At 33.7% G+C, this 13,330-nt stretch overlaps 1 protein-coding gene across 2 annotated transcripts in view; it reads right to left on the bottom strand.

Moving 5' to 3' along the window:
- The window catches only part of LOC125678611 (dachshund homolog 1-like), a 35,350-nt gene extending 22,867 nt beyond the window's left edge, over nt 1–12,483 (bottom strand). Inside the window, exons 1-2 of one of the 2 annotated variants that reach the window (XM_056155839.1) lie at nt 12,378–12,483; nt 11,777–12,276 (exon numbers count right to left, since the gene is read on the bottom strand). In XM_056155839.1, coding sequence (XP_056011814.1) covers nt 11,777–12,261 — 485 coding nt within the window. In that variant the 5' untranslated portion in view covers nt 12,262–12,276; nt 12,378–12,483. Of the gene's footprint in view, nt 1–11,776; nt 12,341–12,377 lie in introns of those variants that run through there. The other variant, XM_048917183.2, reaches the window with a different exon arrangement.
- Nucleotides 12,484–13,330: the final 847 nt, after the last annotated feature.

The following is a 13,330-nucleotide window of genomic DNA, read 5'->3' as shown; positions in this document are numbered from 1 at the left end:
TAAGGAAACTTCCAGATAAGTTTTGGCTTATTTGGTCCTGCGGTTCTTGAGAAGATTTTTTAATAACCCTCCCTATTTTTGAAAAGTTCCTTGGAAATAGTCATGACCCTTCATTTACACAAACTTGAATCTCCTTTCTCCAAGGAATGCTTTGTGCTAAGGTTTTCCCTGTGGTTCAAATAGGTGAAAAGTTAAAGCAAACAATGACTGACTGCATGATGACAGAAAAATCTAAATCAGGAGAGCTCATAAGAGACTTCGGATCAGGTGAGCTAAAATATGAAAAACCCTTTAACACTTGGTATTCCCAGGCAGTCACTGTCCAAGCTCAATGTTGCATAATATATATCTTGTTGAACTTGAATGTCAGAGGCTGTTTTCAAAGTGAAAGTATAACTAGGTGGGACAGACTGATTGACGGACAGCTGGAATCACTAGTAAGGGACTAACACAACAATCAGCATATTCCAACAAGGGAGACAACTTTGCATAACATTCAAAGAAATTCATTTCATATCAAGAAGAAATTGAATTTCAAATATGATATTTTGCCAAAGAGAGAGAGAGAGAAGGAAAAAAAAGGATTCTGAATGCAATAGAAAATGGATCACTGATTTACATTTGAAACCTGGATTTGTGTAATTGTCACCTGACAGCATCTTCACCTGGGATCACCTTTAAACCCAATCTGTGGTCACCAACAGTAAATTTATGACCAGCATTTAAACCGGACTATCAAAAAGGGAGATTCAACAGTTTACTGTGAATTATATTTTTTTCAATTTCACAGAATTTGCATTTAATGACAGTTTTTATCAATTTTCATGTGGAGTATCAGCGTGAAATTTACGAGGAACGAAAAACCAACTAGAATCTGAAAGAATTATCTTTCATATCAACCCATGAAATATTAAGAGTTAGATATGATCTGTGTCAAATGCCTTCGTGATTACTTAGCTCCTACAACGTAAATAAAACTCATTTTAAAATGAATTTTTGTTCTTTGTGATTTGCTCAGGTGAACAATTATCCGACTGTTGAAATAATATATGATAGGTGTGCATCAGTCATTTCAGCTATAGATCACCCAGACTCAGGTGCAAAACACGGAATTCTTTCTCAATGAGCCCAAATAACAAATAAATATTAAATAACACATGTACTCAAATGCACAGAAGATAGAATACCCATAAATTATTTAACTGACGATTTATGGCAGATTTAAATGCTATTTCTTCATGCTTACGGCTTACTGATCAACAAATGGGTTTTATTACACAAATTTCTTTATAAACCAGCTGTCTCATTGAATGAATCTGGTTAAACTATGGAAGTAGCAAATTTCACAACGTAGGTAACAATTCATTTTGAAGAATTTGATCTCTGGTTTTAGGAAATGTAACATTTGCCATGTCCTCAATGTGCATGTAAAAGTTTTAAAAACAATTCTTAGAACATATGGTAGCTTGTGAAATTAATGAAATTTCTACCAAGAGTAAAGTATACCCGTTTAGGTCAAACCTTTAGTGTAAAAATATCTTTGTGAACAAAGTGAAAATGACAAATAGAATCTCTGTTCCTTTTAAAACTGGGATGTAGAGCGTGCTGGAGCACAACCCGGACAGAGCTACACTTGCCTTTTCTTTGTCTGTCCAGTCTCATCTTCTTGTTCAACGGCAACAAAGTGAACTTTTCACCTGTACACTCTTGTCAAAAGCTCTTATGTTTGCAATGATTTTTATGCTTTTTAAATAACAATTGAAATAAATATCTTTTGTCAACAAAAGGTGATAGCAATCTCTCGTAGCCAAAGAGAAGTCAGTTCTATATAAAGCAAATAAATTTAACTTGAAATTTCAGAGCTAGTTTATTATTCCATTTAATCCAAATAATTCGTTCGCAGGATTATATGATGAATTGAAATAAGATAGTGTACTAGTCTTTCCAAACAAAGTAGTTTAGAGGAAATTCATAAAATCAAGAAATAATCAAATCTAACAAAGAATGATTTGACAATTCAAGCACAAATGATTTATTCTGAATCTGTTAATGTGAATGGCTCATTTTACATAGATATTAGACTTTTTTCCCCAACTCAGTGTTTCTTTCAGAAACAGTTCTCAAACTTTGACAAGTGAATTAAATATATTTTTTCTCCGAGAGCATTTAGAATGATTGATAAGGGGTATATATTCCAAAACTCAGCCCCGTCTGTTTTTGTCACATAGTTTTACTAAGCAGGAAAACATAATGGGTATATTCATATCAAGCAGAATCTAGTGTATGGGCAAGTTTTCTCATATTATACCATGTGGAGAGAGCCTCTTTGAATCCAATGAAATTTAGCCAGTTTGGTTCAACAGTCCTTGAAATACAGTGTATTTAAAACATAAAAACCAATTCCTTCAGACTTGCAGAAAGTGACAGTACCAGTGCACTTCATTTTTCAGCCTTGTAAACTTAATCAAATGCAAGAAAAAGATTTCAAAAACGTTGGGAATACACAGAAAAATTGTTGTAATTATTGTCTGTCCAGATTTAGAGGTACTTTGACTAGAACAAGGCCTTCAATCAACAAGATGACTAAAACGGACATGTTTACCCTTAACTGACATTCACTGCAGATGTAAATTTCGATAATTTCACACACTAAACACCGAGAATGAGCAAAAGTAACACTGGATGGGCAGTACAGGATACTGAATGGTCTTCAAATAAGAAGTCTAGCCATAAACATACTACATCTTTAGCTAAAGACCTTTAAGGGGAGATCACTCTAGTTCATCAACAATGGTGGCAAATCTATTTAAGTTGCACAATATGTTTTAATGTATGTTTTTTTCAATGGTGTGATAATATTACAGCTAATTACGTCTGTGACGGCCTTATTGGGACAATAACGTGACAATTTCCATCATCAAAGGCCAATATCAGTTATAGCTGTTGATATAAAATTCTATCTTGATTTCAAATAAAGGCAAATTCTAATCTGTATGATTTACCCTTCCCACTGACTGCCAATAACTTCCATATCTGTGTAATTACAGGTGCTTGTTTCACAAATCAAAGTTGAAATACATCTGCAACTTTTTCAGAGGTAAAAATTACAAAAGCCATGCACTGTACAACACAGGCAGTTCCCGGTATCTACATTTATCATAATTATTTACAAAGCACAAGAAATTAGTTTGTCAATAATTCTTCTTGTAAAAAAACATTTCAATCCAATGGCAATGACATAAAGAGCAGGCTCTCCCTTTTGATGCATTTCTAATCAATTTCATGATGTTATTTTAATAGGTGAAATGATTTTGTATGGTGTTAACATGTATTTGATATCAAAAGAATTTATTCCATTATTTAAACTTCATGGTTGAAGTTGCACAAAATCTTATTGATACAAATCCTGCATAAAGGTCTCGTCAGGAAACGGCCAGCATCAATTTGTTCCTGTTACTTCTTTGAACTCACACAATTAGCAAAAGCCAATCTGATTTATAGAGAGAGAGAAATCCTATACCACAGTGGGCTCTTAAAAGCTAATACTTGTTAAATGTGGTTTAATTCTAGCAAGAAAATATTGTCCTCAAAACAAGATGTACAAGTCCTGTTGTTTGACTGAACATGTTAGTACAATTACTATCAACCACCAAACACTGTTCTGTCAACAATTACCAAATCATGTTGCAGGTTTCAATAGTATTTAACAAATAATTACAGTTCTTCACAACTTCTCCAGCTGCCTTTTGTATCTCTAGAAGTCAAAAATGTCTGTTCCAGCATGGAATTGCAGAGAATCGATTCACAGAGCAAATATTAAAATCCCAGGAAGCCACTTGTCCCAATAGTATCTGATTCACAAACGTCTTATTCACATATACATTTTCCCATCATAAATATTTAGTCAGATTACAGTTACAAAAAATAGAAAAGATTAGAGTCTTGTGCAAACTTGTTATATTGGTGAATGCAAATGTGTTTGGGGAAACAATCTGTGGGTTATTTAAATTATATGAAATGTAACAAAAGCAAACACTATTGTTCATGCTAATTGAATTTTGTTTTATTAAATGTGATTGCACCACAGTGCAAAAAGATTTTTAACATTAAACCCTGCAAGACATACCGTTCTTTCCCCAATTTTTAATGTTTCCATTTTAATCTAGTGGACTTTATGAGGCAGATCCCATATTATTATGTGATTTTAAATGCAATAAATAAAGATTACAACAAAGAACCACAGAAAATGGACACACCCATCTCACTTAAAATACTTGCTCTGTTTAAAAAATTTATTCTGTTCAATGATTTCTCAAGTGTTCCTTGAATCAAACGTTTGGTATCTTTGTTCTTGAAGAGAGTTTAGTTTAAAATCAAGTGTTAAGAAAAACTAAAAATTTGTTCATTGAGATAGAGATGAATTTTAAACCGTTGACCAAACTGTTTATCCATAACATTTTATTTGAACTGGCTAAATGACATGAATAGAGACTATACCTCCACTTCATACGCACCTAGACAAATAAAGCATTAGATTATATTTGCTTCAGGTTTTAATCTCCAGACTTAGTGCCATCTTGTTCTTTTGGAGAAGATAAACACTGAAAAAATTGATTTCATCTTCATGTGGTATACCACCGATACCACCAGATCACAGGCAGACAGGTGATGGAAAGAGGCAGCAACAACAAAAGCTATCTGCTGTCTAATGGAATGGCCAACTAGGTAACTATGCACAATCAAAGAGGCATTCCCACCCAGTCAAAAGCTTGACAACCTGATTTAGCAACGATGAACAATTTTAAAAGCAGAGACCACGAATTTTGTGACTGAAGTGTTTACCACTACAAGTACTACTAATTGAGTAATCCCACTGTTAAAGTACTCAACAACTAGAAATCACCTTCAACAGTACATGAAACAGTTAATATCCACCTGCAATACTTAGTAGAGTGTGTTTGAAATGAAAACTTGGTAAGCTCAGCATCTGAAAATAACACACAATTTCCAATAATGGACAAACTGGAATCATCAGATATTTCTGGATAATAAGAGAAAGACAGACATAAAAGCTATCAATCAGACAATATACATCCTGCAGATCCATTATATATCATGGAATGTGAAAAATTCCAGAGGAATAAAACCTATATATGTGGATAATGGATGACAGTCATGCAACAGGATCGGCAAAAAAATAGTCATTACACAGAATTCTTCAGATTTACTGCAATACTTCTGATTGTTTTTGTGCAGAGTACATAAATTTTCTGTTGTGAGATTCCATTTCATTAAGAGAGTCAGATCAGAATTCATTCAAGAAATTGAAAGAGAGATTATTAAAACTCAACATAGTAATTATGAAGACTTCATCAAAGATACCAAAGAGGACATTTATCATTTTTCTTTCCTGATATAACTTTTGATGAAACACAATACAATCTTGAGAGTACCAGAATTCTGAAATAAATTTGTGAAGAAAAGGACACTGGACAGCTGTATCCATTTCTTACATTCTAAATAGGACAAGCCATTTGGTTCGTAAATGTCAGCACTTCTCTGCCATCAAATTCATTTTCCATTTTCAATTTGTTTAAAAAAAAAAAGCCCTATTTAACAACAGGTGGACACACTCTGTCGTATCACAAAACGCATCCTTTAATATCACCAAAGCCTTATCGCGCCAAAATATAACAATATCTAACATTAAAACACTTAAATGACTTGGGCAGCCCTCGACAGCCCTGGGGTTTATATTCTTATGGTTTTATCTTTTTGATTCATTTGATTTGATTTGATTATCGTACAGATGCAAGCGTTACCCGAAATGACACATGCTAACAATGGGTCTCCTTTGCCTATTGTCCAGGGTCAAAAAAGTATCCTTTCTGCTGTCAGGGGCAGCCATTTGGGCCTGAGTTATTTGTAAGATTCTCACTCCATGTCCGTTTCTTAATCTCATTTCAATTTCTTCGCTGTCATCTGATACATCAAATTTGAACATTTTTAACATCAATAAAGCCCTAAAATCATTACTGGTCAGACTCCAGCCTAATATTAAATCAGATTTGCCATGAATATTTTCAATTTGATTAAATAAAATACCATACATTGTTAAAATCAATTAAAACCACTGTCTCTTTCTTAGACACATCTTGAATTTCATTGAGCCAGCCTCACTTCCGCTCATTTTTCACTCTCTTTGTCGAAAGTCAGGAAATAGATTTTTTTTTCTATCAACTGTGTCATTCAAAAAACTATTTAAGGACAATTTAATGACTCAAAAAGCAACAATTTGAATAGTTTTATCCTCAACAGTAGGTTTGATAGAAAATGAATCCATTGAGAAATAGTTGAACAAGTTTGTCTACAGGAAGCCACTTTTCTACCCATTGTCCATCTTTACCTTTTAATGAATTGAAAACAGAAAAACTCTGACACATTTACATGAGACTGACAGTGATTAGCGTTTGTTACAATATGCATCAAAATGCAATTAATAGTACATCAATGAAAGACTTACACTAGAAGTATCTTATTTTTGCATTTCTGAATTAGACACCCAGCCTATGAAACATGCTATTACATTTGAATTTATTTGCCTTACAAGTCCAATTTCATTTGCTTGTGACTCTTACATTGCCCAATTCACTTTACGGATGGCTTTGAAGATTGGGATTTCAATTAAGAATGATTAAAAGGTCTTAATCCATACAAACAAGCACATTTGTGTGTGATTCTTTAAAAGCTCTATCTTTTGAGAACCAGAAGTTTATGGGATTAACATATCTTACCCACACAGCCAAATGTACAAATGTCTTTGTTGTTGTACCCATCCCGAGGAACTCACATTAGTTACTCAAGAATGTAACTAAATATCTCCTATAATTCCATTCCAATAAATTATACAATGCCATACATCAAAATTAAAATTGAAAATGGTCAGCTTTAAACTTAGAATAAATGACAAAGGAATGGAGATGCATGGAATTTTAAGAATTCCTTCTTTGCACGGTCTAATATATCATAAAAACACCTTTATACCATATTAAATACCACATTTTCAAAGTCTTGCAAAGATGACCAATAATCACTGAATGTATCTATTTCTGTTTCAAGTAAACAGGAAAATGATCTCGATTTTCAAAAGGTTAACAGGAGAAACTAAAACAACACAAAAGAATTTCTTGCTTTGCAATCCTCTGTAAGATATGGCTAATCCTCCTTTGACATTTAATGAAACTTTCGAATTATTCTAAATATCATTTCTGATAAACAGATACAGGTTAAATTCCCATTTAAACCTTCTGTCTGTGTGATGGTCAATAACTGTATCACCGATATCTACAAACATACAATATTGAATAGGTGTCATTTTAAATCCGAAAAATCATTGATTAGAAATGCAAAACAGAGAGGCCGGCTTCGACTTAATCTTTTTTATTGAATATATATGAGAAATGACTTTACGATTGTGACATATTTTTATGTCCTATCAACAACTGAGGTAATATTGCTAGTTTCTCATCCATAGGAGGTCTAAAAAAGTTTGGGTAGAAGATCACAAAGGGCTAAATGGTCTATCATCTTTAGATAAATAAATCAATACAAAGCACAGCTAATGCTCTGCCAGGTTTGTTTCATGTAATTCTGGGATAGAGAATAACAAAGGCCAACTCTGATAAATCATACATATCCCTGATTTATTTCAATCTGACCGATGGGTGAGTCGACTGCTCAGAATTAATTCCAGGTGTACCATGCTATTATTTCATATCTACGGATTAAATGAAACTAATTGTTGACATGTCTAAGAGTTACCAGAGCTTATTGCCTCATTATGCATTTCTCTAGTGATAATAAAATGTTAGCTCTTGCATTACCCACAAAGAAAAGTCTGTACAATAAACCTCTCTCCATCCGAAGAGTGATGTTAATAAAAACTTTTCAGAATTTGAAAAGGAAACAGAATGAAATAATATTTCATTGCTGATAAGTTTGTATTCACTTTCTAAGGGAACTATCTGTGAACTTAGTTTCCAGAGTAACAAAATTATATTTGTGACAGTACAAGTTATATATGTAGGAATAAATATCTTTATCTCTAATGGCTGCAAATACTGGCCCACCTCTTTAATCTAGATTTATGACAAATTGTGTAAAGTTTATTTGTTGAGCATAGCAGTAAGTGGGCTACTTAACCCTAAAATGTGATAGCTTTAATGATTTACACCGCCTCCTTCAGACATGTTTGTTCTTTACTTATTTACAAATCTAGAAAATTTTGACTTTTTAAGTTTCGTTCTGTTTCAAATCATAAATATTCTAAGGTTTCGTGATACAAGTTCTTTTTAGTGAAGCACAGAATTAAAATGAAGCACACAAGTCTAAAGTAAGTAAAAAAAACATCAAGCAAATCCTAGTTATTGTTAAATCGCCACAAACTTAGTAGGCTAATTGATTAGTCTACGACCCTATGACACCATAAACTTCTTTACCTTAAATGAAAATTTTAAAAATCCTCGGAATATTCTTTTCTTGCTATATTAGTATATGCTCTGACATTGATTTACGGTGTGGACATGCCTTGAACGCAGCCGCTAGTCTACTTTCATTTTCAATATTTGGTATGTCGATCCCGACGGACCCACCTACCCAGTACACTGGTCCCTAATAATGTCGTTCTTTGATTATTATTTGTTTTCATAATGTAAGCAAATTTTAGATGAGATTAAATCTCATCAAAGACAAATTTCTGAATAATGTTCGTTTCATGCTTTCCCCCTCTATTGGTGAAAAGTATTTTTGTCCGAGAGAAGGCATCGATGCTTAAATAACAACTTTTGAATACGATCCCTGGATTTAGAAACGGAATAAATATTTCTTGTTATTGAGACATAAATTTTACAAACTTTTGAATTTAATAGTCTTAGGTTTAAGATAAATAGACTACGATAAGCCGAAATATGATAGTAGTAAGAAGTTTCAGGTCATTTTCATATAAATGTACCATTTTCAATTCAAGCAAAGAATATAATTTTGCGGCATATGTAACTCGTATTACTAAAAGTGTTTTGTCTTTTTTCATAACTTCTTTTTGATTTAAGACTTTATTCAAATAACTTCTCAAAAACTATTCATATCTGCTTTGAACAAAAGAAATATTATTGCATAATCAAGGCAATTTCAAAATCCTGTTTCTTAAATGTTATCTAATGTTAAATAATTCATTTTGAGAGTTGCTTATTTACATTTTATCAAGAAACACAGTGATCTCGAGAGATTGTCGTTGAAAACAGATCAGTATAGTGTACATAAGACAAGAAGATATACAATGTAAAGACTAATATGCGTTTAACATTTTCACAATTCAGACAACTTTAACAACTCTCTATATACAGATTCCAACATAGAAGGGTATTGTTAATCGACCCATTTATTGCTAATCTTGTCATAAGTAATGCACTATTTCCTAAATGCTGTAAAGAAGCATCAGGACACTTTATTCGTCTCGAGAAGCAGTATAAATAAATGTTTTCTTCTGTCACATTATCTTACCAACCTGTGTTTCCTCTACAAACTGATTGGTCTCCGGTCTCGTTGAGTAACTTCCCCTTTTCATCACAACTCGTTTATTTTGTGGTCAGAATTACTTGTTTCACTGCTTACAAAGCACCGGATAGCAGAACCGTACACACAGTCAAATTCTTAGGAAGTCACGAACAAATATTACATGGAAATGTTAGGCTGAGGAAAAAAATGAATTAGCCAACACTGACTGTCTTGTGTTCATAAGAAACAAGAAGTATAAATATACTTCAAGGATATAAGCGAAATAAAGCTTTATTAATCAAGAACAGGACCGGTAACTCTGTTAGATATTTCTGCTAAATTGTTGCTTTTTATGTCCTATATAGCTACTTTTGAAAGAGAGAAAGAAAGAGAAATACAACAACAATTAAAGACACCCCCTCCCCGATAAAAACGCCAACAACTTGCGTTCATTATAATACAAATCAAAAAAAGACAAACTGGGCAAGACACTTTCTTCATGTGTCTTTACCTAGGCATACGCTCTGTTATTTCAAGCCCCCCCCTCCCTCCCCAATCATAAAAGCAATCAATAATGTATGTTTTCTCTATATCAGGCAAGGGAAGACTGATTCAGTTATTCATACTTTTTGTAATAAATTCAAACACAATGGGGAAATTAACAATCTATTGAAATGTATATGCGTATCAAGCAAATAATTGGTATAAAGAAAAGTTACATTTTCCAACCAAAAGTATCAAGTGTTCTCTGTGTGGCGCATTAATTGAATTATGCACACATTGGTTAAGTGTCTGCATTCTTTTTGACAACCAATAGCTTTGAATGAAAACAATATTTTCTAATCAATTTCGTGAAACACACACGATATATTAGTCAACACAATGTGGATCTCTTTAACACTTCCAGCTGTTAGGGCAGGAATGACTAACTGATAACATAAAATCAGTATCGCACGCTTGTTTAATGTGAATAATTTTTTTCAAATTATATTGGGTAATTCTGATAGCAAAAAATGAAATTGACTTCTTTATCAATGAATCTGAAATACATTTGCAGGTTTGCAAAAGCTTTTCCCTTCCTACCAAAGCACCAATTCCGATAACAATTAAAATCTTATCACTGTAAGAACAAATAATCATATAGTTGTCGATTTCTTATCTCTGTAATTATTACTTATGCGGCATTTTTATCGGATTGCTTTATTGCATTGCTTTGTTAGGGTTTTACGCGAATTAGTGGTATCTTATCAGTGATTGGGCTAATTTTACGATTCCCCGTCACTCTTGTCCGCAACCCTGGTTATAACTGACCCAGGTGACACGGGGTATGGCAGCCCGTGATAAAACAATTGAATAATCAATGGCCTCTCATTTGAATGATAAAAGAATATTTCATGACAGGGATTGCATATTCGAACGAAGATAATTAATTGTTGATTACCAAATTACAAGTGGATACCTTCATGCTCTATGACATTAGCAAACTGACAATACATAAGGACTCTATGCAAAACAATGGGATTGCTTATAGAAATAGAATTAATTTTCAAACACGAAAATTTAAAATTTAAGGCAAGCAAGCGGAGTTGAAAAACGCCCTGCCAAATAGATTATACATTATTATTACATAGTTTTAAGTAATGATTACATTTGAAAAATGCATTGCTTGAATTGTAAATATTTATTTTTTTAAAAAGATTTTCTTTCTTTATTATTACGATTTATCGGGTCGTAGTTTACAATAGTAACAATTGATCTCGCGACGTATTTAACAAATCGATGTCAGTGATTAGTGTTTGTCACAGTGATAGCAGCGTTAGCGATTCGGGAAGACATCAAAAGAGGAATTGATTTAACAAAACAAAAAGTTACAAAGTTATTATCACTCAAATATTTTTCATTAGTTTGTTTAAAATTCAATAAACTATTGAGGTGAATTGATTGAAGACATTTCAATGGAAAAATTCAAACATAAGAATTTTAAACTTGTGAATGGTTTTCTTTATTTTTTGGTCCATATATCAATTTATTTTAATGCATGTTTGTATAATTGATCTCGGACCAGTGGGCAATGTTTGTATAAATGATGCTACAAAGAACTCGACCTATTACGACAAAATGTGTAAAGGATTTAATGACACACGTAAAAGCAAATAAAGATACTTACCCTAAAATGGTCTCACGGTCACTGGACGGTAATTATAAAATAGTAACTCTGACGTACCTTGAATTGGTGCAGTCGTCGTACAAAATGTCGAACTCTTTGCATGAGATAAGCTTGCATCTGTTGACTCCGGGTTGTATGGCCCCCAGGCCCCGGAGAATGCGGACCTGTTCCACGTTACAAACCACAGGGGTGATGTCCAGTCTCTTTAGCTTAGTGTACACAGTATGCAGTCCCCCCACCAAATGTTTCAAGAAAAGTTCAAATGCCTGGGGGAGGCAGATAAGTTCCACACCATTCACAGTGAAAGCGGCCACCTTTTCCCCACGGTAAGTGATGACTTTGCAGACATTATTGTCAGGGTTGCAGGCCACAGGTGGGGGAGAACTGTATGTCGTTGGTTTGTGAAGTTTGCTCAGGAGGCTGTTGTGTTGGTTGACTGTAGCTATCATCCCGTGGGTGAGGCTGATTGTCCCTGGGGTGGGTCCTGGGCTCGTGTGGGCTCGTGGCGGGGACAGTTTGTGCGAGAGAGGTGATTCCATCATTGTGCAGTCTTTATCCTAAAAACACAATACAGCGTGTATACACAATTATATAAATCTTATACAGAGAGTTTAAACATTTGGAGCGAGATATTGTGAACATACATATTCATATTTACCCACTCGACCAATTGCGTGTCGCTCTTGAAGTAAGCTCCACCCCCTCTTTCCGTTACACTGGTAAATAATCATAAACTGCATTCAGTTGGTATCGCATTGCTGAAAATGACACGTACTGTCAAGCGCTTGCGTGTGTATAAAGAATCGCCTTTTACGCATTTGATTGGCATTTCTTTAAATTCATCAATAGTACCCTCCTCAAATGAATATTTATTTTTGTGGAAATGTTATGCGAATAGGCGTTTTTCTGACGAATATTTGCCAGATGGATACATGTACCTATAGTTTTTTCGCTTACAGATGGTATCCATTGTATTATTTTCATTATAGTTTTGGGGTATTTTCTTATCAGTAAAATAGTAACACAAAGTTGACGCATTGCTAATGTCACTAAAAGTTAAGACGGATTTCAGATGTTGTACAATCCTGGTAACGTTATCGCCGTCCTTACTAATCGTGGTCTCTGAGATAACGATTCAAAGCACTGTAAATTGCTGTTATGACAATTTGTCCATTTCATATCTATATTTCACGTAACAACTTGTCTTTACAAATGCCGTCCCGCCTAGCGTGCCTTAGTGGTTTATAAACAACCACGACGTTACAATCCACCATTGAAGATGCTCTCGAACATTTACAGGTTAAATTGATAGATAAAATGTTTCAATTGCTGAGATTTGACTAAATTTAGTTTGAATTCCAACAGATTCTTGAGGCTTTCAAGTGATAGCCATATCTTAAATTGTACAATTACGAAGAGTTTAACAGATCCAAAAGAAGCATTTAACTTTGTTATCAGGTGCCATATATTTATATAAAAAAAAATAGAACACCCATTTTGGTGTCACCGAATAGTTTCTAGTACCTGTACATTAATTCTAAGTAACTGGTTTGTTGGGCACATGAGAATGCAAACTATTAGCTCGAACAGCTGAGAGACAAATTTTTTCCT

Source organism: Ostrea edulis, chromosome 2 (assembly GCF_947568905.1).
Source record: "Ostrea edulis chromosome 2, xbOstEdul1.1, whole genome shotgun sequence".
In the NCBI taxonomy this organism is placed as follows: domain Eukaryota; kingdom Metazoa; phylum Mollusca; class Bivalvia; order Ostreida; family Ostreidae; genus Ostrea; species Ostrea edulis.
The sequence above is the reverse complement of the archived record's forward strand: the minus strand, read 5'-3'. Positions and strand labels throughout refer to the sequence as shown.